The sequence below is a fragment of the Anopheles merus genome, unplaced genomic scaffold (assembly GCF_017562075.2).
Source record: "Anopheles merus strain MAF unplaced genomic scaffold, AmerM5.1 LNR4000220, whole genome shotgun sequence".
NCBI lineage: Eukaryota > Metazoa > Arthropoda > Insecta > Diptera > Culicidae > Anopheles > Anopheles merus.
In genome coordinates this window covers 4,805-31,672 of record NW_024427800.1, presented here as the reverse complement: position 1 = coordinate 31,672, position 26,868 = coordinate 4,805, and the positions used below count along the sequence as shown (strand labels likewise).

Below are 26,868 nucleotides of genomic sequence, written 5' to 3'. Positions count from 1 at the left end.
TTTTGTTCAACACATGTATTGCCTACGTAACATAGTTCGTCCTAACCGGGAAAACGGGGGCCTTTTTTGTTTTTCTTTTTTCGCACACAGATCATCTAGAGCGACGCCGCTTCTACCATCACCATGCGTGTGTGTGTGTGGGTTCTTGTCTTTGTTTTGTCTCGTTTGCTTAATGGAAGACTGTCTATTTATTCTTCGCTGCACAAAGTCGCTACACCTGAGCCGCACCATCGAGTGAGAGCCGTGGGCCGTGCCGGGTGTGATTGTATTCGTGGAAAGCATGCTTACATGGTTCTTTGTACAACCGGCCTGCGTGAGGTTTTCCTGCCCGTGCGGTCGCATCTTCCCATCGCTGTATTTAGCTGGAATTGGCTGTGTTTGGATTGTTTACCAGCATCATCCTTAAAAAAAGAAGGTGTTTGCCTTTGCTGGTGTGGCCACACTTAACCATACCATGCCCGCTTGAACGACACCGGGCGGGCGTTGGTGTTTTTGTCCCACCGCAAAATCCGCCATGCTAGTAGTTTTAATCTAACGCGCCAAAAGAAATCCGTCCGTCCGTGCGTGGGGTTTTTATTGTCCCGTTAACGAGCAGGCCCGGCTCGGCTGTGACCGTGTTTAGCAGACCGGCCCTTGTGCAAGCACTCTTCCGGATTAGCGTAAGCCTGGCCGGCTCGCTGCTCGCTGCTCGCTCGCTCGGTTGCGGTTCGTTGTCGAGTGGGTCACTCTACACGCAGCTCTCCGGTCCGGGCAGCGTGTCGGTGATGATGTGCTGACGGTTGCGCGTCTTCGTTAGTGTCGCCCCGACGGTCGAGCTGGACGAGGGCGACGGGGCACTGCTGAAGTCGAGCAGATCCGTCACAAACTCGGACCCCGAATATCGGTACTCCGGATTTCCGCCCCCGTTCAGGCCGGTGGCCGCCTGCTTCAGGTTGCCGCTGTTGCTGCGGCTGCTTCCACTACGATACTCGTAGCCGGTAGGATTTGACGCAACGCCCGGCTCACCGTGGTGCTGCTGCTGCTGCTGCTGGGGATGGTCCTCGGGCACACCGCCCAGCGGGGAGCTTTTGTACGCGTACGGATCGACGAGCGGTGGCGGATTGTGGTTGTACTCCAGTGTGTGCTGGTAGTTCGTGTACGGTTTCTCGTACTCGACCAGCTCGCCCGGGTACGGCTGCTTGCTGGTGCTGCTCAGCTGCTGCTGTTGCTGCTGAAGCAGACAGTAGCTGTTAGCGGAAGCGTCCGTTCGCTTGAGTGTGCTCTGCCGGCTGGAAGGGGTCGATTTTTGCTGATCGTAGCCACCACCCCCCGTCGCGTAGATGGTACCGGTGGCCGGGGGACCCCGCAAGCCCACCGGGGAGCCCAGCTTTTGCGTGCCGATGTCCTTTATCGACTGCACGCTAGCCGAGCCCGTCTTTTGGGCGCTCAGTATGTCCGGCTGCTTTTCGACGCCCTGCTTGAGCGTGTAGGCGACGACGTACTTCTGCTGTCCCATGCCCATCTCGAGCGGTGTCGTTACCGTGATGTCCATGCCTGTTGTGAAAGAGAGTAACGGGACGCTTGGCTGAGTATCGGTTGCACTGGGCTGGCTGACGAAGTGTATTTGCGAATTGCTTTACCTATATGCTTCTCCTTGCCGTCACACAGACCACCGCCGTGGCCGTCACGCTTCCGGCGGATGGCAAGCACCACGACCAGCAGGACAGCGATACCGATGGTGAAGAGGGCACCGGTCAACAGGGCCGCAAACGGTAGTATCCCTAAACCTTCCGTTCCCTCTGAAAGTAGAAGCAAGGGGACGAGTTTGTTTCGGTAAGTGATTGAGTAAATGGAGCTTTGTGGGAAAGAGAGTGTAGTTGTTGTTTTTAGCCTTTTTTAATAAATCCAACACAATTATATGATGTTTTACAAAACAGGTATATTTTCCGGTAAACATTAAAAACGTATTCATTGAAATAAAAAAAAGTTTATTTATTCATACAAATGATGGCCCTCTTACTTGTACTGTTTGTACATTCAATCGATTCGGCTCACTCGACCAGAGCTCGACCATTTGTCAGTTGATTGTTGATTAAATTTATGTTGATTTGTTAGGCGTTATCATTTGAAAGAAAATCAAATGTTTCCTGCGATCAATAAAAACATCATTGGAACATTTCTTGCTCATACTTGGTGACATGTCGTCCCCAAGTTGTTTCTTGTTCACCGATTGTTGGCTCAACTAAATGTAGTTAGAGAGAACCACCATTTCGCCTTTACTTGCTTTACAGGGTTTTCCAGGAGTTCTCATAGCTGTGGGACACTTTGTTGCCTCCTTCTTCTCTTTGAAATGAACTTAATGTAATGGGAATTGGACTCTATAGCACCCTTGTTCGACAAATCCAATAGGTATTTTCAAGGAGCCTGTTCAAAAAGGGTACCATGTAGTCCAATTTCCATCATATGAAGTTCATTTCCCGTAAGAAAGAGTGTCCCAGGAAGTGTCCCACAACTATGAGCACTCGTGGAAAACCCTGTAAAGGAAAAATTTAGAATAATTAGCAGTACTTAATGCTTTCATATATTTCCCATGAAATGGCTACAAAATGTAGTTCATAGGGTAAAGAATTATCATTAAAACAGTTAGAACACGGCTAGCTGTTATAGAAATAGGTTCACTTGTTTCGTCGATTGTTTCGGTCTTGGAACAGAATTGGTTTTTTATTAATTCCTCCATTCATTCGACTGATGAAATTGATGAATTTAATTTAAATTAAAACCCGAACCTTGACAATCGATAAAGGATTTAATGAATACAGGACTGCAGTTCGAAATAATGACACAATCTGATCTCTTGTGTTTGATGTGCACTTAACAGAGCAAAGAAAATCTTTCGGATCAAACAAACAAACAAAAAAAAACATCCCGGACGAAAACTCGAATCTTTCATACTGAGCGAACAAATTCCTCGCATTGGATAAAACAGATTTCGGGTCGAAACACAAAACCGACACTTTGCACGTAATGGAAAACCTTCCGCGGGGCCCGGAATCGCTTGCACCGAGTGTTCGGAGTTGAGGCAGCAATTGTAGACAGCAGGGGCCGAGAGGGCCTGAGCTGCGAATGAATAAAACATTGCAGAGAATCTCCGCACAGTTTCGTACGTTTCGTTCGTTTCGGTATCACCCGGGGTATCACTTCATTTACTATTATTGTGCACATGCATTAGCAAGCGAGCGCAAAAAAAAAGAAAAGCAAGGAAGGAAAAAGCGTTTCCATTATGCATTTCGCACTGGAAACGCTGAGACACGATGAGCACGATTTGCGTCTCTGGCGCACAGTTTTCCTCAAATTGCATCGCATGGAGGCGCCCGGTCGGTCGTTCGTTCGGTCCGTCCGTCTTCGGGGTGGTGCCGCATTAGGGCAGGGTGTGGGAAAACGAAGCGAAACGAAACGAGCTCCCGAAAGCAATCGTTTGTCGCTAAGCAGACGCTAAATTCTTCCGCCTCGGTTCCGACCCGGAGCAGATGATACTCACGATGCCGTCCTCCTCATCCGATGCGCTTCAGACGCTAACCTTTAGAAGGAAGGTTATAGCTGCATCTGTCTGTAGTAGATGATAAATTCTGCCCTTCCACCCTCGAAGAAGGCAAGCATGCTTGGGAAACGGTGTTGAAGTTTCCAGATTTTCAAGCCGTTCGATTCCCTGGCTCGAGGGCACTTGATACCCGCTGTAAATCGACCCACGGGATTGGGCTTTGAGGTAGCGAAGTACACAAAAAGCACACAAAAATGGAGCGGAAAACTAATAACTTAGCACCTCTGCATCGTTGGCGTAGTGTTTAGGATGTGTGTCTGTGTGGGATTTTTTTTCTCCCTCACGTACACCCTCATTTTCGGTGCAGCTGCAGTTCTGCAGTTGAAGTACTTTCTGGCCAAGAAGTGGGAGATGGGTTTTATGCGGTGCCTGTTTTTTGGTGTGAATTTGTTTTCTCCGAAAACGTACCGAAACCGACACAACGTTTCTTTTGTCTTTGAAGAATGATGAACCGCTAGCTAGAAGGGTAGCTGGCAGCGAGACACTCTATACTGAGGATTTGCCAAGCACATGTGTAGCAAACTTCGAAGGGCGAACTAGTTTCGCTTTTTTTGTGTTGTGTGGGCTGACGCAGTTCACGAGCAATGGATTTGCTGCAAATGATGACCGGGCACTGCTAAAATGTGTACGCTGAGGTTTTAGGTGGATGCTTTTTTTGCTCTCTCTCTCCAGAAAGCTCATATAAGCTTTCCGTTTATGGTGTATGAGAGGGAGGGCGGAGCGGGAAACAAAACGGGAAACACATAATCCGTCCAAGCGATGCCAGCAGCTCTAACAAAACGGCACCGAGTGAGTGGCTGTGGACAGATGGACAGATGGATGGATGGAAGGGAAGGCGAAGGCACTCAGGAAAATGAAACAAAAACACTCCGCTTCCACCCGGATGTGGTGCATCCCTGGGCGAGGCGCTGCATTCACAGGATCGGAGGTGGAAATGTTTCGAAAAAAAAACGAAGAAAATAAAGAAAAGCCGTAAAAGGACGTTCTTTTTTTTGCTCCACCACCCTTCCATCCAAGCGTGTGTTCACGGTGATCTGGGCTGAAAGGTAAAAGCTTTAAACGAAAGTGGAAAGCTTCCATGCGGTCTAGATGGTGAATGTGTGTGTGTGTGTGTGTGTGTATGGATGTGTGTCGCATTTGTCTGCGGCAGTCTTCCGGTGCTGCCAGGACACAGCAGGCATAATGTGGATGCCTTTTTCGGTTTCGGTGGCGGAACAGAGGAAGGAAATGGGTTTGAATTTTATTGCCCACTAGCGTCCTTCTCGGGTCGGGTTCCACATTCATTGCTTGAGCTCATCCCGAGCTTTCATGTGTTGGTTTTGGTTTGTAGTGTGCTGGTGTTTTATGTTTTTTTTTTCGAGGTTATCATCGCCAAAGCGGGAATGGACAGTTCCCGCCAATGGATCACGCTCAACTAGGGGCATAAGCTCGTGTTAGCGTAAACAGTTTGAGACGAAACAGTTCAGAATGGAGATTTTTAAATTTAAATGTAATAATGTAAATAAATGTTAAAAATGTTAACTACAAAACATACCACAAAACGTAAACAATCATTTGAAACTTTCTGGAGGGAATTGTACAAAAAGTACGATTACGAAATAATACAAATTACAATTACAAAAATAATACAACGCAAATACTAAAAGTCTTTCTAAATGATGCTGTTTATAACAAATTACGATTAATTACTGTTTCTTATGTTTATCGCTTAAAACCAATGAGTAAATTCGCAACGAAAGGGGAAAACACTCATCCATGTAAAGCGTAAGATTAAAGCTCTCTGAGTGTGTCCTGTAGAGAATTGGCACTCGAAGCAATGCTCTCGTTTTTGCTACCCCCATCCATAGCTACCACAGAAAGTGAACAAAGCTGGAATACGTTTAAAATCTATTCACATAATCGAGAGCAAACCCCACTCCCGACATTCATTGCAGCAGGCAGCTCTCCAATGGTGAATCGATAACCGGGTCTTCCTTCTTGCCTTCTTTTTGCATATTTTGCAAATTTATCCCACTCCAGCAGAGCGCGGATCAACCCGCATTGTATTTGTCAACGGAGGTTTTACATACGCTTTGTTTGCTTTTTTGCTCGCGTTTGTGGTTTTGTTTGTTGAGAGACGAGTTTGGATTCGTTTTTTTTACTATTATCGTTGACCGGCAAGCGAATCTGTTTTACGGCAGCACAAGATCGAGCGTCGTTTGCAACTTTAAAACGGGCGGCACTAAAGCAAAAGATCCATCCATTGACCGGTTCATGCGGTTGATGCTGGCGAATGATTTGGGGATGATGAGGGATTTATATTTTCCATAGATCGTTTCCTTTTACGATGAGTGCTGCTAGAGCACAGATTTGCTGACGAAGGTTCGTGTACTTTGGCCAGCCCTCTTAAAAGTGCACATAGCTGATGCATTTGCAATAAAGCGAAGTTTGGAAAATCAGCTAAAAACAATAGGTTTAATATTTATTCTGGATTGTTTTTTGACAATGTTATTTTACCACTCGATTGTTATCATAAAAACCAATAATGGACATACCATGAAATGGTAAATGTTGAACAAACAATGGGTAAAAATTCCATATCTACACGATTGGAAACTTGGAAAACGACATCAAATTAAGCACACCCTTTCAAGCCTTCAGGGTTGACTACAGCCGTTAAACAATGCTGCATTCTAGATTTTCATACTTCAAAATCATTCATTATTGACAGATGGATTCAATAGAAAAATTCAATATTATGACGCTATGCTATGTATTCCTATCATACAAGTTGCAATACTTAGTTCCATGTAAATAGTGAAAGCTTTGCTTTGAGTTGTCGTATTGTGTTCCAATAGTTGCGGTAGATGAGTGAAAATATGGAATTTCAGCACAATTCGCTCGTCAAAAATGCTTGATTTTGACAGGTGAAAATATAAAATGCAGCATTGTATAACGACTCTAGTCAAAGCAGACTTGGATGGGAATGCCAGGAGAGATGTGAGTTTTGGGCCTTTGTCTAGTCTTTTATTATTATGTCTATTATTATTATTATTATGTCTATTATATATAATTCATATTTATTGCTTTTTTTGTGAAAGCAATATGAATGGTTAAAAAATATCTCAAAAAAAAATTCTAGAGTAAAAAAAACTGTGCGTTTTTGTTGAATTGATTGTCGAAATGCGGTGAAAAGCTGACAGAATATCAATTATATTTCATAGCAGTAGTAGTGAAAAAAGCTTTGGTTTCATAGTTTTGTTCTTAGTTGCAGTGTTGATAAAAACACGAGTTTCATAATTTACAAAATAATGGATTTTTTGGAATGGCCGCTACGTAACGCATCATTTATGTTTTATACTTTGTAAAGAAGACAGAAAAAAACAGTTCTTGCTAAGATAAAAAAACTGCATTGCTCCTAGCTTAACGCGTCGAATGTATCAAAGTGCACTGCTAACACTATTGATACTACTACCACTTTAGGTACATTTATCCTAGTAGTATAAAAAAATAGTAAAAAAAACAGGAGAACGTACACATTCAACACTCATTTTAATTTGTATTGAAGAAAAAAACTAGAATGTAATTATGCTGTTATGGAATTACCATTCCCAAATGTATATTAGCTCCTATTCTCGAGTCAAAGTGCATAGGAGATGTGTAAAACACTTACTTTACTGAATAAAAACTCTTAAACTGCTAGAGTAACGTTTTCGGCAATCATTACTCCTTTTTACTTAACAAACGCATCGCTCTGGAGGTATACTTTTCCAAACCATTTTCTGCGACCGTGGCAATTCCAAGCATTATCCTAACAAATCCGTTTTTCTTCGCAATTTTGCACACAGCACATGCTTGCTATCTTTACTGTCGTGCCACTATTCGTGTGTTTCGGAGTCTTTGTATACACAGGCACGTGTGTGTGTGTGTTTATGAGTTCTGCTTATTCATCCCAAACAAAGAGCTAATCCTCGACGAAGCATTCAATGGTGCAGCACACTGTAACGGTCGGTAAATATTGCCCAGATAGTTAGCATTTATTGCATCCCGCAGTAGCACTGGACGGGTTGGTGCGGGGAAGCAAAACGAGGCGAAAAACAACATCCCATCCCCACAGGATCATCACCAGCTCTTGAAAGGATAATCAGGCTGTGGGGTGGGCAATCGTCGCTAACAAAAAAAAAAGAAGTCCCAGCACACTTAGAATCAGTTTGAAAAGGTACAAAATTTCAATGAGCTAGAAAGAATAATCAACCGTTGAAAAGGTGGAAGCAGGAGGCGAGTGAGCGTACACGGTTGCCAACCCAAAGATGGTAGCGCAAACGTCAAGTGTGGCTCGACAGTGCCGACCGGCGGTGGAGAGAGGCAAAAGAAAACAAAAATCACTACAAAACATTCTATGCACAAGCATACGTGACAGGGGCACAACGAGGGCGCACACACACCCATACACACACAAGCGGGCTCTTCTGCATAACGAGCAAAACGAGTGCGAAGCGAGACGAGGAGAGATTCAGGAGAAAAAAAAAACATACACATTCAGCAGAATGGATAATGATGTTGAATATGCTGCTTTTATGCTCCCGTGGACACATGCGTTCAAGGATGCCGAGAAGATCAAGACGCGTGGCTGATCGGGCCGGTCGGTGAGGCGGGTTGGTAGGAGCAGTTGCCGGTGCCGGTGCCGGTTGAGGACGCACATGTGAACTCGACACCAGGTCGGATTCGCACAATGTTTCGTATGTCAGCAGGAACCGTTCGACACGGGAAATGCCGAGGACACGGAAAACTGCCCACGCTCGCAACTGCCCCCGCACCAACCTCATCGATCTTGACACCGATGGACCGACCGGTTCGGGAATGTTGTTTTGCGAGGAAAAAAAAAGACGGATGGGCCACAGTCCCCGAGGTTTGCTGCATTGTACTGCACACACAGATGGCGGTAAAGCGGCGAAAATAAAAGCGAGAAACCGTGCTGTGTGCTGGCGGAAGATGCGGGAGCACTTGTGCAAAAGTTTCCGGCGGTCTGGTTGGTGGGACCGCGGTTCGAGCAGGGGCGGGTGGGCTGCTTTCTTGGGGTATGCTGGCAGCTCAATATTTACCATTGACCCATCGTCGGAAGCCGGCTTTTTATTGATCCCTTCGCTTTTTACGACAGAAAAACCCCTTTTCAAACGAACGCTCCACAAGCGTGCGGGAAACGAGCGGGAAACGGCGTGGCCGGGGAAACACAGGGAAGGCAACAGGGAGCCAAGCTCCCAGTGTGGGTTCCCATGTGTCCGACCCCGCCCCCCCCCCTCCCTCCCGCCTCACGGGTCGGGTCGGAGACGATCTATCGCGCTGCGTATTCGATTGTGCTGACCGAAGCACATTTGCATATATGCAAAGTGTCGTTTTGCAGTACACGTGTTAAGAGTTTCCTTCTCCCTGGGGCGACCATAGGGAGGGATTTGTGCCACGGCAAGGGGGACCAACAAGGCAAGGACGACCTCGCACGGGAAAACACCGAGTACCGGGAACCATATTTCCTTGCGATCGGGAACAGGTTCCCCCCCCCCTGTGCGAAACGGTCGGCGAACGGATGGTACCGTTTGTTCCACATTTTTAACCTTAGTCGCTTCCTTTGCTCCTTTCTCTCGCACTCTCTAACTCTCGCTCTCCTTTTTCTATACGTATTTATTGGGATACTATTCTTTACTTCATTTCGTCTTTTTTTTTGCGAACCAAACGTATGGAAAGAGTTTACGTATGTGTGCGCCTGTGTGTCAAGTGAATGTCCTTTTCTCTGGTCTGGTGTGCCACCTTATCCACTTCACCACCCACCACCACCCCACCCGGACACTTGACACACGGAGCACAGTTCCATCAATTGTAGGGCAACTTCGGTTTCGCTACGAGAGGGTAAACACCGAAAAGTTGGTTCAATCGATCGAAGGGAATTGGACCATTTTTCCAATCGTTCGGTTTCGCTAAATAAACGATAAACGATTTGCGGGGATGCTTAAAAAAAGGGGATACCGCACAAAACGGTTCGAAAGCGTATCGCCAAGATACGCGGTAGAGAATGTGGCTGAAGGTTTCTCTTTTTTTTTTGTTAGCTCGCTGTCTGTTCTTGCCTCCTTTTTTTGCCCATTTTGCCCATTTCTTTTATTTTGCTTCGTGCCCTTTTCTTTCGCCACAACTTCCAGCACGGATGGCACGATGGTGGATGGAAATTGTTAAGGAATAGAGAGCCGGCGCGATGTTGCTTTGCTCCACTGTTTTGCTCGTTGAAACATGGTGTGAAGCCCGGATGCTGTGGAGTGGGCAGAAGAGGGTGCAAAGATCAATGTTGCCCCGGGGAGTGGGCGGTTGGTTGCCGGCACGGTTTAATGGGATTGCGGTAGGCGGTGGGCGTGGGGTGTATGTTTTTCCGGTTTATTAAAATAAATACGGTTCGGCTCGGCGGCCGTACTATTGGCCAGCATTGCGGGAGTAGTTTAAGTGTTATTTTGAAGCGTTTCCATTTCCGATCGAAGCTAGTCGGTGTAGAGTTGGTCGGTTTGGTGTAATGGAATGTTTTTTTTTATTTCGACGTTTTGTTTTCTGGCGCAGCTTTAAGCTTTTTTCATGTTAGAGTGAGATGCAGAAGGCAACAGTAGCAATAAAGGCAGGAACATTGGTAAAGTGCTAAAGAGCATCATACGATATATTGACGAACCAATTCATTGATTAAATCAACTCATAAACCAAGAATGCGGAAAATGTAATTGCATTTTCAATATGGCACTAGCAAAGGAATAAACTGCTCTCGAATGAAAATGATCCTAATGAATAGTTCATCTCCAAGTGATTGTTACAGAATAAACCAAACGTCTAACAACATACCATTATATCTTTTCTAGCCTTTATTACCGGTTTGGTTAACTCCCTGAAATAACATTTATGCGGCTTGTGGAATATTCCAATGTTTGATTGATTCATAGTTGAGGAACATTCAATACAGTCTATTCCTCTTTTAACGAGTAATGTTTTACGAATATCTATTTTAACGTTACAAATATCGCATGATTGTACTTTTTTTTTATAAAAAACAAAAAGTGAAACAAATTTTAAAATAGTCTGACACAACATTATAAAAAGGGCCTAGTTACCGCACAACTCACCACAGGGCAGATTTGACTAACCAGTTTAGTCTGACGCACCTGTGGTAGAAAGGATCAAGTTGCCTAAACAACTTATCAGAAGCGAAAGAGACCCTAAGAAGTCTAAAACGTATTTAAACATTTAAACAACAATGTTGGCAAAGTTTGCGGAGTATCACAATATTTGTGTCATATCAAAATCTTCTAAAATTCACCTAAATTGGTCGCATTGTGTTTGGGCTTCGTTCCTTCCCACTGCGAAGTTGTGGACCCGATTTTTGCTTCCTGATATGTTTGTTTATGTTTCCCAGGTACTATTTCACTGTTTGGCGGGTTGGATCGACCTCCCGGCCAAGCTAACGCAGCAATGTAGCCTCTTGTCTCTAGGTCTCCATTTTTAGCTTCCTTTGAAACCTCAAGTCGCTCAGGGTCGTTGGCCATTCGGAATCGGGCTTTCTTACGATGTTCTGAATGTTGTCTAATAGTGCCAAGATGTTTTAGATGCCAAAACAGGCCTATAAGACGTTCACAAACTGACCCACGGAGTTCATTTTGGAAGCTACAGGATGCATTTTTACGGCACACGCTACTAAACGAAGTTGCCTCACTTTTTTTAGTCTTCATGGTTAGCGTTCGACTGGTAGAGGTGTCAATTTTGTCAATGAACTTATTATTATCTAAGATTTCTAATGTACAAGAAAGTTTATAATAACAAGATAAGGTAAACTTCAAGAAAAATCAATAAATTTTGTCCTTTTTTGAATGTAAATGTTATACCAATTTTCATCACAAAACTTTTTTTGTAAATGCTCTTAAATTGTAATGCAGTTGATAAAACTCCTTCATAAATACATCGCTCTAATACAAATTAACAGTCGGGGGCTGATTGATGGGGGGATAATTTTGTACTTCCCGAAATTTCGCCATCCCTAATAGACCGGCAAAACGTGCGGAGTTAATTTACCGAAGTAAATGTTCGCCTCAACCTGCACCCTAAAATCGAACCGACCAGCAGAAAAGCTCCGGGTGCCACACACAAAACACACACACACACACATACACACACACACACACACACCCATACACACTCTCCTAAGTGACTATCATTTTGCATCACTCAACACCTCTTTAGTAGCAACCTTTTTACACCGTACCGTAAAGGGTTCGCACACAATGGAAGCAACAAGCCCGAACCTAGGCTAGTGGAAGCACGTTAAGGTGTACCGGCGGAGCACCGGGAACCAACCGGAAAGAAGAGGGAAGAGGGGAACAACATTGATTGATAGTGAAGACTTCATCAATCGTCGGGAAACCACAGCCACGGCGGGCCCAAGTTAACGACGATTGTAACGACGAAAAGTTTTATCCATCCACCAAGGCATGTTCTGTGGGGCAACAGCGGAAAGGAAAACTAACTGGGAAGTAGTATGGAGTGCCCTGCGGTAGCCTTGGTAAAGCGATCGGTCGACCACTCTCGAACAACACGAGAGGTCGTTGCCATTACAATCTCGTTGCCTTCCTGCCTGATAGATGAGCGGATGAAAGTGCTCGAGAGCAGAGATATCGCCGCACCCCGCTGCTGAACCCCATTTTCTCTGCGCCTTGCGCCTGTTCTATCAAATGAGAAGAAAGCAGCAATACGGACAGTAAAATCATATAAAAAATCTCCCCCTTTTCTGCTCCCAAACAATGCGCCCTTCCCTCCGGAACTGCAGGCCATTGTGCTGATTTGAAGTCGGAAAGAGCAGAACAAAAGGCAAAAAAAACCCTGCTCCCAAGCTTTATATTGTGCCCTTTCTTGTGCCAAGTTGTCTATCTTAATGCGCTGGGAGGGGGGAGGGGGGGGAGGAGATTGGTGAGGACCGGAAGGTGGTGGCGGTTGGCCAGTAAATCGATGGCCATTAAAATTGATGATGATTATTTATCGTGTATGAAGAAAATCCATTTATTATAATGATACGGAAAATAAGGAAAAGCCTCGTCTCCATTGTGCAGAGTGCGTTTGTTCACAGTTTTGGCGAGGGTGTATACACACACACACTCGCACACACACACACACACGTACAAATACGTACACAAAAAAGGAAGTAAAGAGTAACAACGAGAGCAATCGGGGCGATTGCTGGTGGGAAGCGTAGATAGAGAGAAAGAGAAGCAGGAAGTGAAAGGTGCGGAATGAAAACGGTTCGTCATTTATCACAATTTTGCCACGGATTTTCTCGCCCATGACCGCAAAACGATGCCTTCTGGCTGCGAGAGTGGACGAGATGGAAAGGAAATGGGTGTTTGTAGCTATGCTTGTGCATGTGTGTATCTGTGTGTGTGTGGGTAAGTGTATCTGTGTATCCACCACAAGGTGATGAAAACGTTCAAATGGAAAACGAGCATCGCGCGGCAAAGCGAGCACCCGGACGATGGGCGGAGGTCGAAATCCGGAACCGTTGTTTGCCAGCCGATAAAGCGAGAACAATGCGCCCGCCAACTTCAAGTGAAGATCGCGTGTAAGTGTGCCTGGCCTCCCCCCTTCTCCCCCTCCCCCTGTGAGCCCGCCTGCGTAGGCTGGAGATGGGCTTCCGGTGGTGTTGTTTACGATTGGAAGTGAAAATAAACAGCCGAACGGTGAATGAACCGTGCGGTTCCGCGTTTGCATTCGTGTTACGCACCGGCGGATTTACTGCGCGGGCATGGATGCTGCTGCTGCTAACCCGTAGGCACTGCCTTTCCCCCCCCACCGTTTTGCGCCAATCCGAATGACAGACTCGCCGTCGTCATTGTCGTTGCCTGCAGGACCTGGCCCGAGCCCGGGTCTGGCATCCATCGTTAGGATGGAATGGCTGCCCCGAAACGAATTCCACGGAGGGTGGTAAATTTATTTCCGTTTTGCCGCATTCAATTACCGAAGCGATACGTTAGCGATTTTCTTTTCCTTCCAGTGTGCGGCACTGGCGCGCGCAAACCACCGCAGGGGCACAAGCGTGCTGGAATTCTTCGGCCCGCACCCGGCTGTTGCCGCCGGTCGTTTGTTTGTTGCGTGTGGTTCGCGTGCGCGCATTTTCGATTTCGCGCCTAAGCAATGGGCCTGTTTGGCGGGAAGCAGTGGGCGGAAGCAGTGCTTCAATCATGCCCCCTCCAACCCGCCCATCCCTTTTCCCCGTGCCCCACTCTGGTGCCATTATCTGTCCACCAGCAGCGGGAGGGTAAAGAACGACACAGACTAAAAACCCACAGCCACATGAATAAGTAATGAAGCGCGCGTCGAGGATTGCGAATGGATAAAGTTTTTATCCCAGTTGGCCAAAAGATCACTCACTGTCGAGGTGGGGGGAGGAGGTGCTGGATGGTCGGGGTCGCTGGCGATAGAAGCTTTGCGCCTCGTGCACTTGTGTCCCCGCTTGTTGTTTGGTTCAGATGATGCGTTGATGATCTTTTTTTTTGTGTGAGTGTAGCTTCCCTTGTGTCTCCTCTCTCCTGCCCTTTGTATCTCTCTCCCTCTCACTCTCTCTCTCTCTTTGTACTAAGTAGCTTCGTTGAAAATGCTGAACGTGTGACACCACGGGCACGGGCACGGTCTATAAAATGTAAAACTTTTTAATTGCAATATGGGGACCCATTGCGAGATTGGCGGAAACCAATTCCAATTGCAATAAAACTTTAGCCGGGTGCCCGGTTTTAGCCACCTCGCTCTCCGGTAGCGGGTGCCAGTTGATGAAGCGCACAAGAGAACGACCAACGGTGTGTGGAATGTTAACACGCAGGCGAAAAAGCTTCCCAAATCGACCAACGGACAAAGCAAACGGGACGGGACAGGCGCAAACCAGCGCGAGGTAAAACCGTTGACCGGGAATGAGCATAAAAATTAACGCACCGATGGGTGACAGCTTCGTTACCGGGCCGGGTAGCTACCTTGTGCCCTCCGTGAAGAGCAGGACGAGCTCCGGTCCGAAGTTTGTGACTGGCTGTGATTATCTCTGTTCGGGGATGCGAGTGGATGCTTTGTTCTTAAGTAGGCGGCGGTGTTTCCTCCATCATCACGCAAGAACTAGCGAAATGTGTGCTTTGTGAGCGAGGGCCGGAAATGGACACCCTCGGGACAGTTGTAGGTAGTCGGTTTTCTGTGTGTGTGTGTGTGTGTGCATAGAGGGAGGGATCGATGTTTTTTTTCCTATGACTGTGACCAATATTTGTGTGTCCCGTTGGTGATTGGTTCACTGTCCTTCTGAGAACCATATTTTCGGCTCGATGCTTTTTGGAGTGCCTCTTTAAACAAACCCACGCAGAAGGGGCCCTTTCTATATTTGTTGTTTGCTGTTCGAAAGCGGCAAAATGTTTCCGGGACAAGTTGCTCGGGAAGTGGGGCCTTTTTTTTTAAACAATGTGCATCGAATGGCATAAAAATATGATGAAAATGTTGCTGGTCGCCAACATCGTTGAAAACGAATTTCCGGAAATGTGGGCTCCAAAAAACACGGGAATGTGTTTTTTTTCTTCCGAAAATCACTATCCCATTACTTTGGCTTATCCTTTGAAAAATCCGGGTTTCACGCGAAAATGCGATTGTTTACGATGTTAATGATTTTCGTTGATTTTTATCTATTGATTATGCGAACAGGATTTTCCTAGTTGAAACAAGCAAATTTTATCATCTCGATTATTCTATTAAGATAAGGGTAAAAACCCTTCTCGGACTCACAGTACCAGGCTAGGCCAGTCCAGGTTCTAAGGGTCTCTTGGAGTATGTATTTATGATTTTATTTATTTATTTAACTTTCGTTTACTTATGTGTTACGTGTTACGATTGCAGGGCCAGATGCATGTACTTAATGTCATCCAAACTATCACGGGAAAGTTGAAACGGGAATCTAATTAGAAAAAATCGATTATGCGTTTATCGAAAATAAGCTTTCTAATGTGAAATGATTCCTAACAACATGGTCTTACAGGTACTTCAGTACAGTTTCATCATAAGGTCAAATAGGTAATAAGATGTCTACAATGCTGGTACATCCAAATAGGACTGTTCGAGACTTTGTGGTGTTTAAAAGTTGACTTATTCACTGGTGATTATTAAACAAAAATTTCCAAACGCTGTACGTTAAATAACATAGACGCCACAATCGTCAAAGGCTGAGCAAAGAAAGAACATAAATGTTTCATTTACCATACCCCATCCTCTTCCAACTGGTGGGTTAACAGCAACACAGTCGCGTGATTTATGAATATCCTTTCAGAAACCCCTCTTACTCGCAAAAAGTGCAAGGCCGATGAGAAATAGTATATGCCAACACGTCTCGCACCGATCATTTGTTGAATAAATGCTTTCAGATCGATTTCGGTCGTCGCAAACAGCAAGCGACCGTTGGTAGAGGATGCTGCACACCACCACCACCACCACCACTACTAGACCATTAGCCAAAGTGCAGAGGTTTCCGGAAACCTGAGCGGCATCGGTTATAAATATCTCACTATTACCGACGGTAATCACCACCTATTTTGTTGCTCGCACCGATTTGCGAGCGAGCGAGTGTGCGTGCTTCCTTTTTTTTCCTGCCCTAACACTCGCCTCCCTACCATCCTACCTCAGTCTTCACGCATTTCTCCCAACCTACACCTCAGCGCTAAGAAGTGGGCTCGACCGGATGAGATGATCACCAAACCCACACCCACTAGCGTGGGAGATTCATCTTGGGCGATAAAATAAATCACCCCGCTTTAGTGGAAGTGCACTCGATATAATGCTACTTTCGGGTGTCCATTTTCATCGAGGCTACCACCACCGAGCCACCGCCAACACACGATGCGACAAAGTGTTGGAACGCTTCTCTCTCTCTCTTTCTCTCTCTCTCCTACCCTTTTATGTTCAGCCGACCGGTAAAATAAAATGTACAATATATAAGCAAGCTCCCGCTTGGTCGTGGCGCGTATTTCGCGCGTTTTATTTCCCGCTTCATGCTATCATTTATCTTACGGGCGAAATAGTTCATGAAAAATTTCAAACCCCAGCTGCACTGGAAATGGCGTCCCTTACACTCACAGGCCTCATCCCAACGGAACCACGGCCCCGGAAAACCATGCACATTAGCGTTGCAGCAGCGACCAGTGGCCCCGGTTTGCGCCAGTGAATGTTTGTGGTTCACACTCTAATGGGAGCGTCCCAGGCAGGTTTGCCGGATAAAAAGTCCTCCAGGAATAGCTGTGCAGACACACATACGCGCGCGCGAGAGGAAGAGTGGATAGAACTGATCCATTTGCCATTGGTGCATTTGACCATCCAACGCTGCCTGGTGAGTGTTGTTTTCTTTTGCTTGCATTGCCCCATTGCACTTCCGGCTCCGGCTCTCAGATGCGAGGGTACACATTTCGCTATGCCCGCTATGTGTCTGTGTGTGATCGGTGTGGCATCGGGGGCAAACACATCGAGAGGCCGGGCAGAGGACGTTGATTTAGCGTGCATTTGTGCATGGCTTTGGTTTGTGCGATCGCGCCTGACGTGTTTCCCAGCTACAGCCATTTACCCGAAGCCCTTAGTAGATTTAAAGCATCCGTGCGGGTAGTGGCTTAGTGCATATAAAGCGTGAAAAAACGTACTATCTATGGTGCCGAGATGGAGATGCTTTCTTTATGATCGGCTGAGCTCGGGATGGCGATAAATGCCCCGATTGATTGATTATTCATGAATGGGCAAAACCTAGCCGACCAAGCACCCGGGCGGGTGCTAACCAGTTGTAGAGTGAGCTTTAGCGCAAACCACTCTCAGGTGGCTCAGCTGTGGGGCCTCTTTTTTCCTCCAACAAACAAATTAAGCTCTGGAATGTTTGAGGTTAGAGAGAAGAAGAGTGAACTCAATCCTAAAACAAAAACGCTTCATTTCAAATGGCTGCTTCAGGGAACGTTAGCAAATTTCTAGATCCCAAAACAGAGCTTAAAACACGGCCAGCTTAAGTGCTAGAAAACTGTGTAGCTGTGTCATTCTGTTTGCCAAATCTTCACTCCAACGGCGTCGTGGCTCATGCGGGATGGTATTGGTCGTTTCCCTGCTCGTTATCGTCGGTTTCACTTAATTCGAGCCGATTTTGAGCCATCCCACAAACGACGTGCTAGCAAAACTCCAACCAAACACCGAGCCCACCGAACCACGGCGGTTTTCTATTCTGTTCGGTCAAGCGAGTCGAAAGAAAAATGTATGTGAAATAGCAAAAATCTTCCACCAGTCCACCAATAGCATCGCGTGAAGGAGTCGACCCCAGCCTCAGTGCTCATGGCACTCATCGTCGTCACTAGGAATGATCTGGGGTGTTCTGGAGGATCAGGGCTATAAACGGGCGGGGAGGATAGCGAGTAGGGCAAAAACTTTATTCATCTTCAACCATTTGCCCAATGACTGCCTATACCGTTTTTCTCTTCCCCCGTTCTTTTCGAAAGCGGCCCATACCATTAGACTGGTCAAATTGAACGGTCTGTTTATTCTGTGCAGAAGTCTACACCACCCTTGTTGAATCCTGACTGGGGAAGTTCCTGACTTCCAAAAAAAAAAAAAGCCGTCCGCTCCGTTTGTGTCTGTATCGATTTGTGGAGGACCTCATCGTCCCATCCTCTCGGGGCGGTTGAGCGACTGGGCGCCTCCATCGCACACAGCAAACAACAAAAAAACTTCTCCCATCATTATGCTCCATCAACCGTCCAACTCTCCCTCGAACACAATGGCGAGGTTGTCAGCGAGATGCACTGAAGCGTATTTGTGTGATGACCACATCATCGGAGAAAATTTGTTTACATCGTTAGGAAAAGTGAGTGATAACTTTTCTCACCATCATCGCACGAGCTGGCTCGGTGCGGTACCATCCGACTGTTCGTTAGAAGCGGCTAGCGACGAACCAGCCCGAGCCACGTTCGTCCGGGGCGAGATCAAGAATGAAGGCATGGACACAGAATAAAACACGTAGCCAATGGGCTAAAGTTGGACGTAAAATTAGGAAAACATTCTATTTGATGTGCCGCACGACAGGCGAGAACGGCGACCAAACTGCCCCCGAAGCTCTACCGAGGAGAGCGACAACACACGCAACCGGGGAGTGGTAGAAGTTTTTTTTTTGTTTTCTCCCAACGACTCGTTACGACACCCCCCCCCCTCACCCCCAACGAGGGCCAGCTGATGGAAATAAAATATATTGCAACAAAAACAAAACACATTTTGCGAATAGAGAAACGGCAGGAGATACAGCACTTCACAGCGCAGCGGGATGCTGCGGATGGGCGAGAGGGGAAAAAGTTTTTCCACCTTCCTGTTTGCCGTCGCTTGTTGCTTTTTGATGCTTGCGACGTGTGGGATGGTCCACCGAAAGGACCGGGAGGGTTGCACTGTGCCGAGCCGGTATTAAACGCAGTGTGTAGAGTAAGAGAATCAAAATGCAAACAAGTTGTGTCTGTGTCTAGGCAAACTTAATTGTGAGGATAAATTAATTGTGCCAGCGAGCGCAAACGGTGGTGGTTGTTTGGCTAGGTGAAGCGGCAAGCGCGCTAGTCAGGTGCGGTTTAATGAGATATTTTTAGTGCTTCTACCATAACAAGTATTCCTCATAATGGGTCATTCGCAAAAGTGCGAAAGCATAGCAAGAATTTGAATTTTTGGAACAGATTTTGTTTTTTTTTGCATCTTTGCTTTTTATATATTTTCTGAGAATTCGTAAGAATGAACAGAAACATGACCATAAATATTGAACTTTATTTCAATTGAACTTTAGTTAAACTTTAGCTTAACAAGTATATTAATAAAGGTAAAAAAATAGTATGCTGTTTGCTGAAAAAGGCATTGAAAAAATAATTCATATTTTAATTTTTAATGTTTGCTATTTATTCAATTCTTATGTTTACTTAAACCATTTTTAATACTTTAAGCGCCGCGTGATATGAATTCGTATGACGGTTTTGCTCACCGCTCAGCTTTGTATCTGACGCTCAGTGATTTTCTTGAGAACAAATGAGGTAGGAGAGAGAGAACGAGCATTACATGTGCTAGGCCGCTTATCGCAATGAAACAAAAGAGTGATAACGATCGCACCAAAAACTATCGCTCTCATCGCTCGCTTGCCATGCGCTTAGTGCTCACTCGAAAAACCGTGACGTCAGGCCAGCGGTCAAAGTGTTAAGATAAAGTATGTAGTAATTGCATTCAAAAAGTTCCAAATTTGGGGCTTATCACCATACTAGCTAGTTTTATTAATGGTGTGTGACAGTTGGCGGCTGAAATCATGTTAAAACGTCATACAAAACCATATGCTTGGTTTGTACAAAACCATATGAGCTTCAGGCTAGATTTATTTAGCCTGAAAAAATGTAAACAAACGTCGATTCATCGCAGACTTGATCAGGTTAGATCATGTATGATTGATTTGATTTATGCTGAATCTTGAGCATTTTGTCAAGAAAGGTTAAAGCTGGATGCTTTAAAATGTATGAAAAAAATATATACAAAAAATGGAAAATATTACGGAAATATTACGGAATAAAACCGTAAATATTTGAAATGTATCTTTGTCTCTACACAATTTTAGAAATTCCCATATGTCAACTGTCCAATAACTTAACTGTCAATTGGGTATGGAAAATACAGCCCGTATGATGAATATTGTTCCACTGACAGGATGAAATTTCAGAGCGCAAACTTAATCCAACAAAGGGGCGGTTACAAAGATTGCGGAAACAGATTGGGTAAACAGAAGTTTTTTGTAAACAACTACTAAACAACTTTGTTTCGTTAGTAATAGGCATTTTATGCTCTCTGTCTACAATACGCAATCTAAACACAAAACCATCACGTACATCGAGCGTATTTAAAGCAGTAAAGTACTTTTTGCACAATTTTGTTTGGATTCTAAATTGACCAGATTTTCTCCAAACAGCGTCCGATACTTACTCGCTGTTTTGTCAAACGTATCCCGTAAACGGAACGATCAAAACCTCGTCTCATGAACCGTGCAAAAAATAGCTCCTCAAAGTAGGCAAACGCCGTTTTATCACGTTATGTTCATGATCGGAACGTCTCTCTCCCCTCCCCCCGCGTTCACTTTCCATCGAAAAATATGTTTTCTTCCATAGCGTATCGCACTGAAGGGCTGCCCGAGGGAAAAACAATAGACGATGTTAAAATAAAAATAAATGATGGCAATTTTTAAGCTTTTACACCATCATCCGAGGGCCTTCCCTAAACCCCGTGGCGTAACGGTTACGACTGCAAATGTGTCACCCGTTGTCGTCCCTTTAATGTGAGCCGATTTTTTCTTCCGTTTTGATGGCAGGATTTTCCAACAAATACCGTTACATACAAATGCTTACCAGTAGTGTATGGGCCACTCTTTTTTTCAGCCGCATCTCATACTGGTCTGGTCTGATAGCCTCGTGGGAAATACTTATCGTAGCACAGAGCAGCGGTCGTATGTGAAACCGTCGGCACCATGGGCAGATATGACCCAATGGGTATAGCGGCAGTTCACGGCAGCAATAATCGGGCATCGGAACGAAAACAACTGGGATGCAACGTGTGGAAAAAGAAACAGAAACAAGCACGGAAAAGGCTGTCACAGGGAAAGCTTTTCTCCGGTTTAAAAATGATGCTAATGATACTGCAGCCAAGTGACAGAGGAAGCGACAAAAATCCTCCTTTTTTGTCAACAGCAAACATCAACAACAGCGAGCAGCGACAGTCATGGTTGGATTGTCCTTTCGGTGTGGATGTTCTGTTTTGTAGCGATTCCCTTCCGTCACGCTTCCGCCTATTCCTGATTGTGTCCGGTTTATCTTGGAACTGTTTATTAAATTTACGGAAAATTAGTTTTAATGTGAAAAGATTACCCCCATCGGAATAGCGCAGTGCGGGATGGGTGTGGAAGAAGCTTTTGGTTTTCTTCTCTCTGCCTTTAGGAAAAGCTTCATGGTTAGAGTGGTTTTTGTCGCGTTTTTTATTATACCCAGAAACTCCGCCCCTGATTCGCTTGACAGGGACCAAAAGTCACTTTGTGAAGTTATGCCCGCTTAGAACAGATTCCGAAAAATTGGTTTGATAAGGTAAATAGCTATGTCTCGATGTGTTTTCAGGTAATCCAACAGCTTCGGGTAAAACAGCAAATCAACGAAATCGAAGCGATGAACAAAAAAACAGATAGGGTGAAGTGAGTGAAAAAAAGAGCACCTTTCATTGTACAACTTCTTCGGTGGTAGCGGTAAGGACACCTCTGTCTGCTGTTGCCTTTTGAAACCATTGCCAATGGCCCCAAATGGCCCTTCCCCTGCCTTGATGGAAACAGCCCGCGGGAATTGTTCTAGAAAGGTGAAAGTTTGGGCAGTTTACTTGTTTGTGTCAACAGCCACCCGTCCAGAAGCACCCTCTCGTTAGCAGGTTCCAACTCTGTCTCGTTGAAGAGATACAGAGAGTGAGTGAGCGAGAGAAGAAGAAAAAAAACACAAAACAACTCCCACAATATCGAAGAACGAAGAACGAAAAAAAACCCCAACTGCAAAACACAATCAAGATGGGGTGGACGAAATGTGCGCAACTTACCGGTCCTTTTTTCAGCTTCATTAATTGCTATATCCTCCAGGATCGTCGGCTCGGAACGACCTTTCTGATTCACGCTGTACGCTATCAGGTGCAGGGTCGGTGTGTAGGCTTCGCTGGGACTTAGTTCTGTGACGGTTCGGTTCGGGCGTGTGCATGAAAGAGAAAGGAAGGTAGAAACATAAACCGAATCAGCACAACAACAGCAACGATTCAAAAGCCAGATAAAGGAGGAGATTGGTTGCCTTGGAGAAAAGGATTCAGCTGAATGGGTTTACAAATTTCAGTGTATCGTTTGTTTTCGTTGTTTTTCTTCTGCTTATTGCTTTTAAAGCGTTCGTTGTGCTGCGATGTTTGATTGGTGGTGGGAGAGGGGAGACAATTTTAAGCCAAAAAAAACAATGTGCCTTTTCGCTGAAGCATGAAGCAGCACATCGATTGGAAGGGAAATGACCAGAAATAGGTTTATGACTGTTTTGGTTAAGGTTGGTACGATGGTATGTTCAGTTATTGTTTGCAATTTTGGGGTATCAGTATAGGGCATTAAAAAGAGAGTGTAGTATTTTCCTTCGAAGCAAAAGTGATACTTGGAGTGTAGTATTTCTTGGAAAGTGTCTTAATAATTCGTTGGAACAAGCTCGAAGCAAAATTCCTTAACAAATGAAAGAAGATATACAGTAATTGCTAATCCACATGGCTACCATAGCTATGTTATCTACTATTCAATATCGTTTGTGGTCATTCTGCTTTTCCATAGTAAAACAGAAAAAAAGAAAAAATAAATAAATTGCTTATAATCACTGGTAATGTATTATTCTTATACAACCATCACTAGTTTATAAGCTACACTTTTCTTGATGAATGATTTGCACCTCAGACTACCGTCTTTGACTAAATCTTTGTGATAAAAATGTCCATCTTGCTCCTGTCGAAGATGTGGCAAGATTAGTTTGCAGTTTCTGCTCAAGCTCCATTCCAAGACTTTTACCAAGAAGGATATTTTTGTTTGCTTAATAGGATAGGGTTTTTGTTTGCTTAATTTATATAATATTATTTCGATAGTTTATTTCATGGTTTTTGGAAAAAAATATCTAAAAATATGGCAAGAAATGAGAAATCAGCTACTACCACACAACTATTGTTTTCTAAGTATTGCAAAAGCAAATTCAATAAAATAACTCATAAGAAAATTTGCTATAAAATGGTAATAAAAAGTATGATAGAAATTGCCGAAACATCAAATTTCAAGATTTGAAACATGTTGAAATTAAATTAAAGAAACGAACTCTCAAAAAGGCTTTAAAAAGCTTACTTCACACTTTAGTTGATTAAAAGAACCTAATGGAACTAATTCAAAATTGATTGCATGAACATATGAACACATCATACGTGCTTGAGCCGTTGAAACAATCCCACCGCCGCCAGGCCGAAACCGAAAGAAAACTGGATAAACGTACACAGCACGGCAACGGAGGGATAAAGCAAAACGCAACAAAAGAACCTAATCTTTGCTGAAATTCCCCGCCCCACCGCTTACCAGTCAGGTCGATCCGGAAGAGCGGCACATCGTTAAGGGCACTTGTGATGTTTAGGCGCAATTTGCGCGTCCGGGAGTCGTACGCCTCGAGAAAAAAGTGCTGCGGCAGGCCACCATCGTACCCGGCGACACACTCGAGCTCCATCATGGTGGGCTGCAGCTCGTTCCCCACGGAAGCGGAGTGGCTGCCACCGACTCCGCCACCACCAACGCCGCCACTAGCGTCCCCCGGTCCTACGTAGTGATGCTGATGATGCTGATGATGATTGCCTCCGTAGGAAGTGGGCCCGTGTCCGGTGGCGCCATTCACACCGGAAAATCCGCCACCGTAGCTGGCGAGGGAGGCGGCCGATGGTGGGGCGGGCGGGGCCAGTGTCGATTGGTGGCGTATCGTTTTCGATCTTAATTGCGATGCAATCGGTGCTGCTGCTGCTGCTGCTGCATTGCCCGGCGTGTGATAATTATTTCCACCCCGGGCTCGATCGTCGCTGCTGCTGTGCTGCAGATGCGAAGGCTGATTGCTGTTGCCTTCGCTGCCTCCGCTGTTCGTCGCCGGTAGGCTGGCGTTGCTGAAAATTTCATCATCATCATCATCATCATCATCAAATAGAGCTCTATTTATTTCATTTTGCACATTTTCATTAAATTGCTGTCTGCCTGTCGGACTTACCGTTGGTGGGCGGTGGTGTACCGGCGCAGTCGACTTCCGCGCTGTTGCTCGGTCGGATCGTTGCCGACCGCCGACGATGCTAGTACGGCTGCCGAACCGCCCTCGCCGAGCAGGACGGCCGTCGCCGTGTTCAGCAGCTCGGTGCGGCTGTTCTGCTCATCACTCGTGGCCGCTTTCACCCGCCGCCGAACCATTTCGAGCGGCTGGGCGGGCAGAGGGCGCGGTGGATCGGCAAGCGGTTCCTTTGATCCGGTTCCGGCGCTGCTTTCCTCCCCGCCGTCCGCGGTTAGGCGAGCCGTATCGGTGTCGCGGATCGAAGGCAAACCGCCACCGGTGCGGTTACGCCGATCTCGACGGTTCGAAACCGCGCCGGAAGCTTTCACCGCAGCGGACGAAGAGGAGGAGGAGGAGGAGCGCAGCGAGGCAGTGGATGGCCCGGTGGTGCGGGAACCGGTCGCGCCGGGGTTGGGATTTTTCTGATTAAATTTCACTGTAACATTCCGCTGGTCGGCCGGTGGCACGTTCCGATCTTTAACGAATTGCGGCACAATGTAATTAGTGTCCCGATAGTGCTGACCTGGATGCCGACCGGCCGGGTGGCTGCTCGGCGGATCGCCGTACGTGTACGAGTAGGCGGATGCTGACGCGGCGGAAGCATTCTGGCTGTGCTGTGGACCCGTCGGCGACACTAGGGTCGAGTAGGGCCGCAGGGTACAGTTGCGCAATGGGGCCGGCTTGGCTGTGGGAAAATAAAACCGAAACGTGAACGTTGGGCGGGGGTTGGAGGACTCTTTTAGTTTGTTTTTTTTTTTGTTGGGATTTTGTTTACTCTGCCTTAGCAGCGTAGAGCGTGGCCGAGCGGGAGCGAGAAAAGCGACGCAATGTTTGTCGTTCATCTTTAGCGCTTCGTCTTCGTCGGGACGACAGAGCGGACTAGGTACCGTCATCGGGGCACCGTTTGACGTTTGCCGTCAGCAAGTATTGAGGGATTTCGAGACGAAGCAATGGAAGCGAGAGAAGGAACGAACGAACGTGTGGTAAGGGGGGAAATTCGGTCCATGCCATTTCGTGCATTCAGCGCAGTAGCTTTTGTTGCTGTGTTTCTTCATGCTCCCTGCGTCCCATTCGCTTACACTGTCAATCAACGATATCTTGTTAAACTAATGAGGAAACGTGATGGAGACATTTCCGGTCGCGTTACGTTTGGTTTGTTGGCGGCGGGTGGGTTTGTGATTTTTATTTGCAATTTGTGGGAAAGCATGGTTCGGGGAAAATTGACACAGCATTTTAAGGTCAGTAGCGACTGTTGGTGTTAGCAACACTAGCGCAACATATTCTTTTGACTATATTATTTTATTTTTATAATAATACGTAAAATATTCATAAGCTCCTTAAGCTAACCCAATTGAAAGGGAAATAGCTTAACTGTGTTTAAATTTTCACATAGTTTTAAAATTATGTGTTTTTGTTTTACAGAATCTGAAAAATTATGTACAAAACTGTTATAGAAAAACACTTTGTCGATAGTGCCAATTGTCCACAGACCACAATGGATAGCAAAATAAAAACTAAAAGTACCTTATACCAGAAATGCATAAAGTAACAGTATCCGATAACCAAAGTTATATCAAAGTGGTCTCAAGCTTCAAAATCGATAAAACATATTGATGTGGCGACAAAAAGTCAGACTTTGCTCGCTCCGCAACCAACACCCACATGCGATAGCGTGTTTGCTTACCTGCCGGTACTACTTGAAACAGGCACGGTTCGACCTGCTTGCCGATGGAATTTTTCGCCCAGCACGCCAGCGTCCCGTACTCACGCTCACTTTTCGGCGTGTACAGCAGCTCGTAGATCGTTTCTGCAAGAAGAAGAGTGCAAAAAAAAAAACAAGAACAAAACTCGATATAGTACACACGATACGGTACAGCCCATGAAGCGGTCTGGTGTACATGTAAACTGCATCAACCTCGCAGCGCGTGACTCGATAAGACTCGCTTTCACAGCCAATCACTGGGTGCACCGAGCGCCGGGCCGAGCAGGGCGAAACTCAATCAATGATCGAAACGGTGTCGGCGTTGCACAGCATCACCAGAACCGAGTGTAGGGGTAAAATAATACCGTAAAAAAAAGAAAAGAAAACACACGACAAAACAAAGGCACGATAGGGGAGCCCGGGAAAGCGGCTGGCACGTGTCTTACCTGAGTTATCCTCGTCCGCGTCGTACCGGGACTGGGTGATGCCCTCCGGGTGGAACTCCTGCAGCAGATTGAACTGACCGCTGGCCACCTCGAACCGTTCGCCGCTGTTGGAAAAGTTCCAATCAAAGGACACGTCTAGTGGGTCGGCCGCTACGTGACACGGTACCGGAACGGTTTCGTCCAGCGATGCACCCACGATCATGATACTGTTTGATATGCAAACCGGTGCAA

General features: G+C 45.9%; 1 protein-coding gene across 1 annotated transcript; it reads right to left on the bottom strand.

Moving 5' to 3' along the window:
* On the bottom strand, positions 1 to 26,868 carry LOC121601904 (the record flags this gene model as incomplete). The annotated part of the gene is made up of 7 exons (XM_041930711.1): positions 1 to 1,533; positions 1,620 to 1,778; positions 22,232 to 22,357; positions 23,766 to 24,334; positions 24,436 to 25,174; positions 26,174 to 26,296; positions 26,638 to 26,868. Coding segments are annotated over 7 exons (2,753 nt in total), but the record flags the coding sequence as incomplete, so codon positions are not given.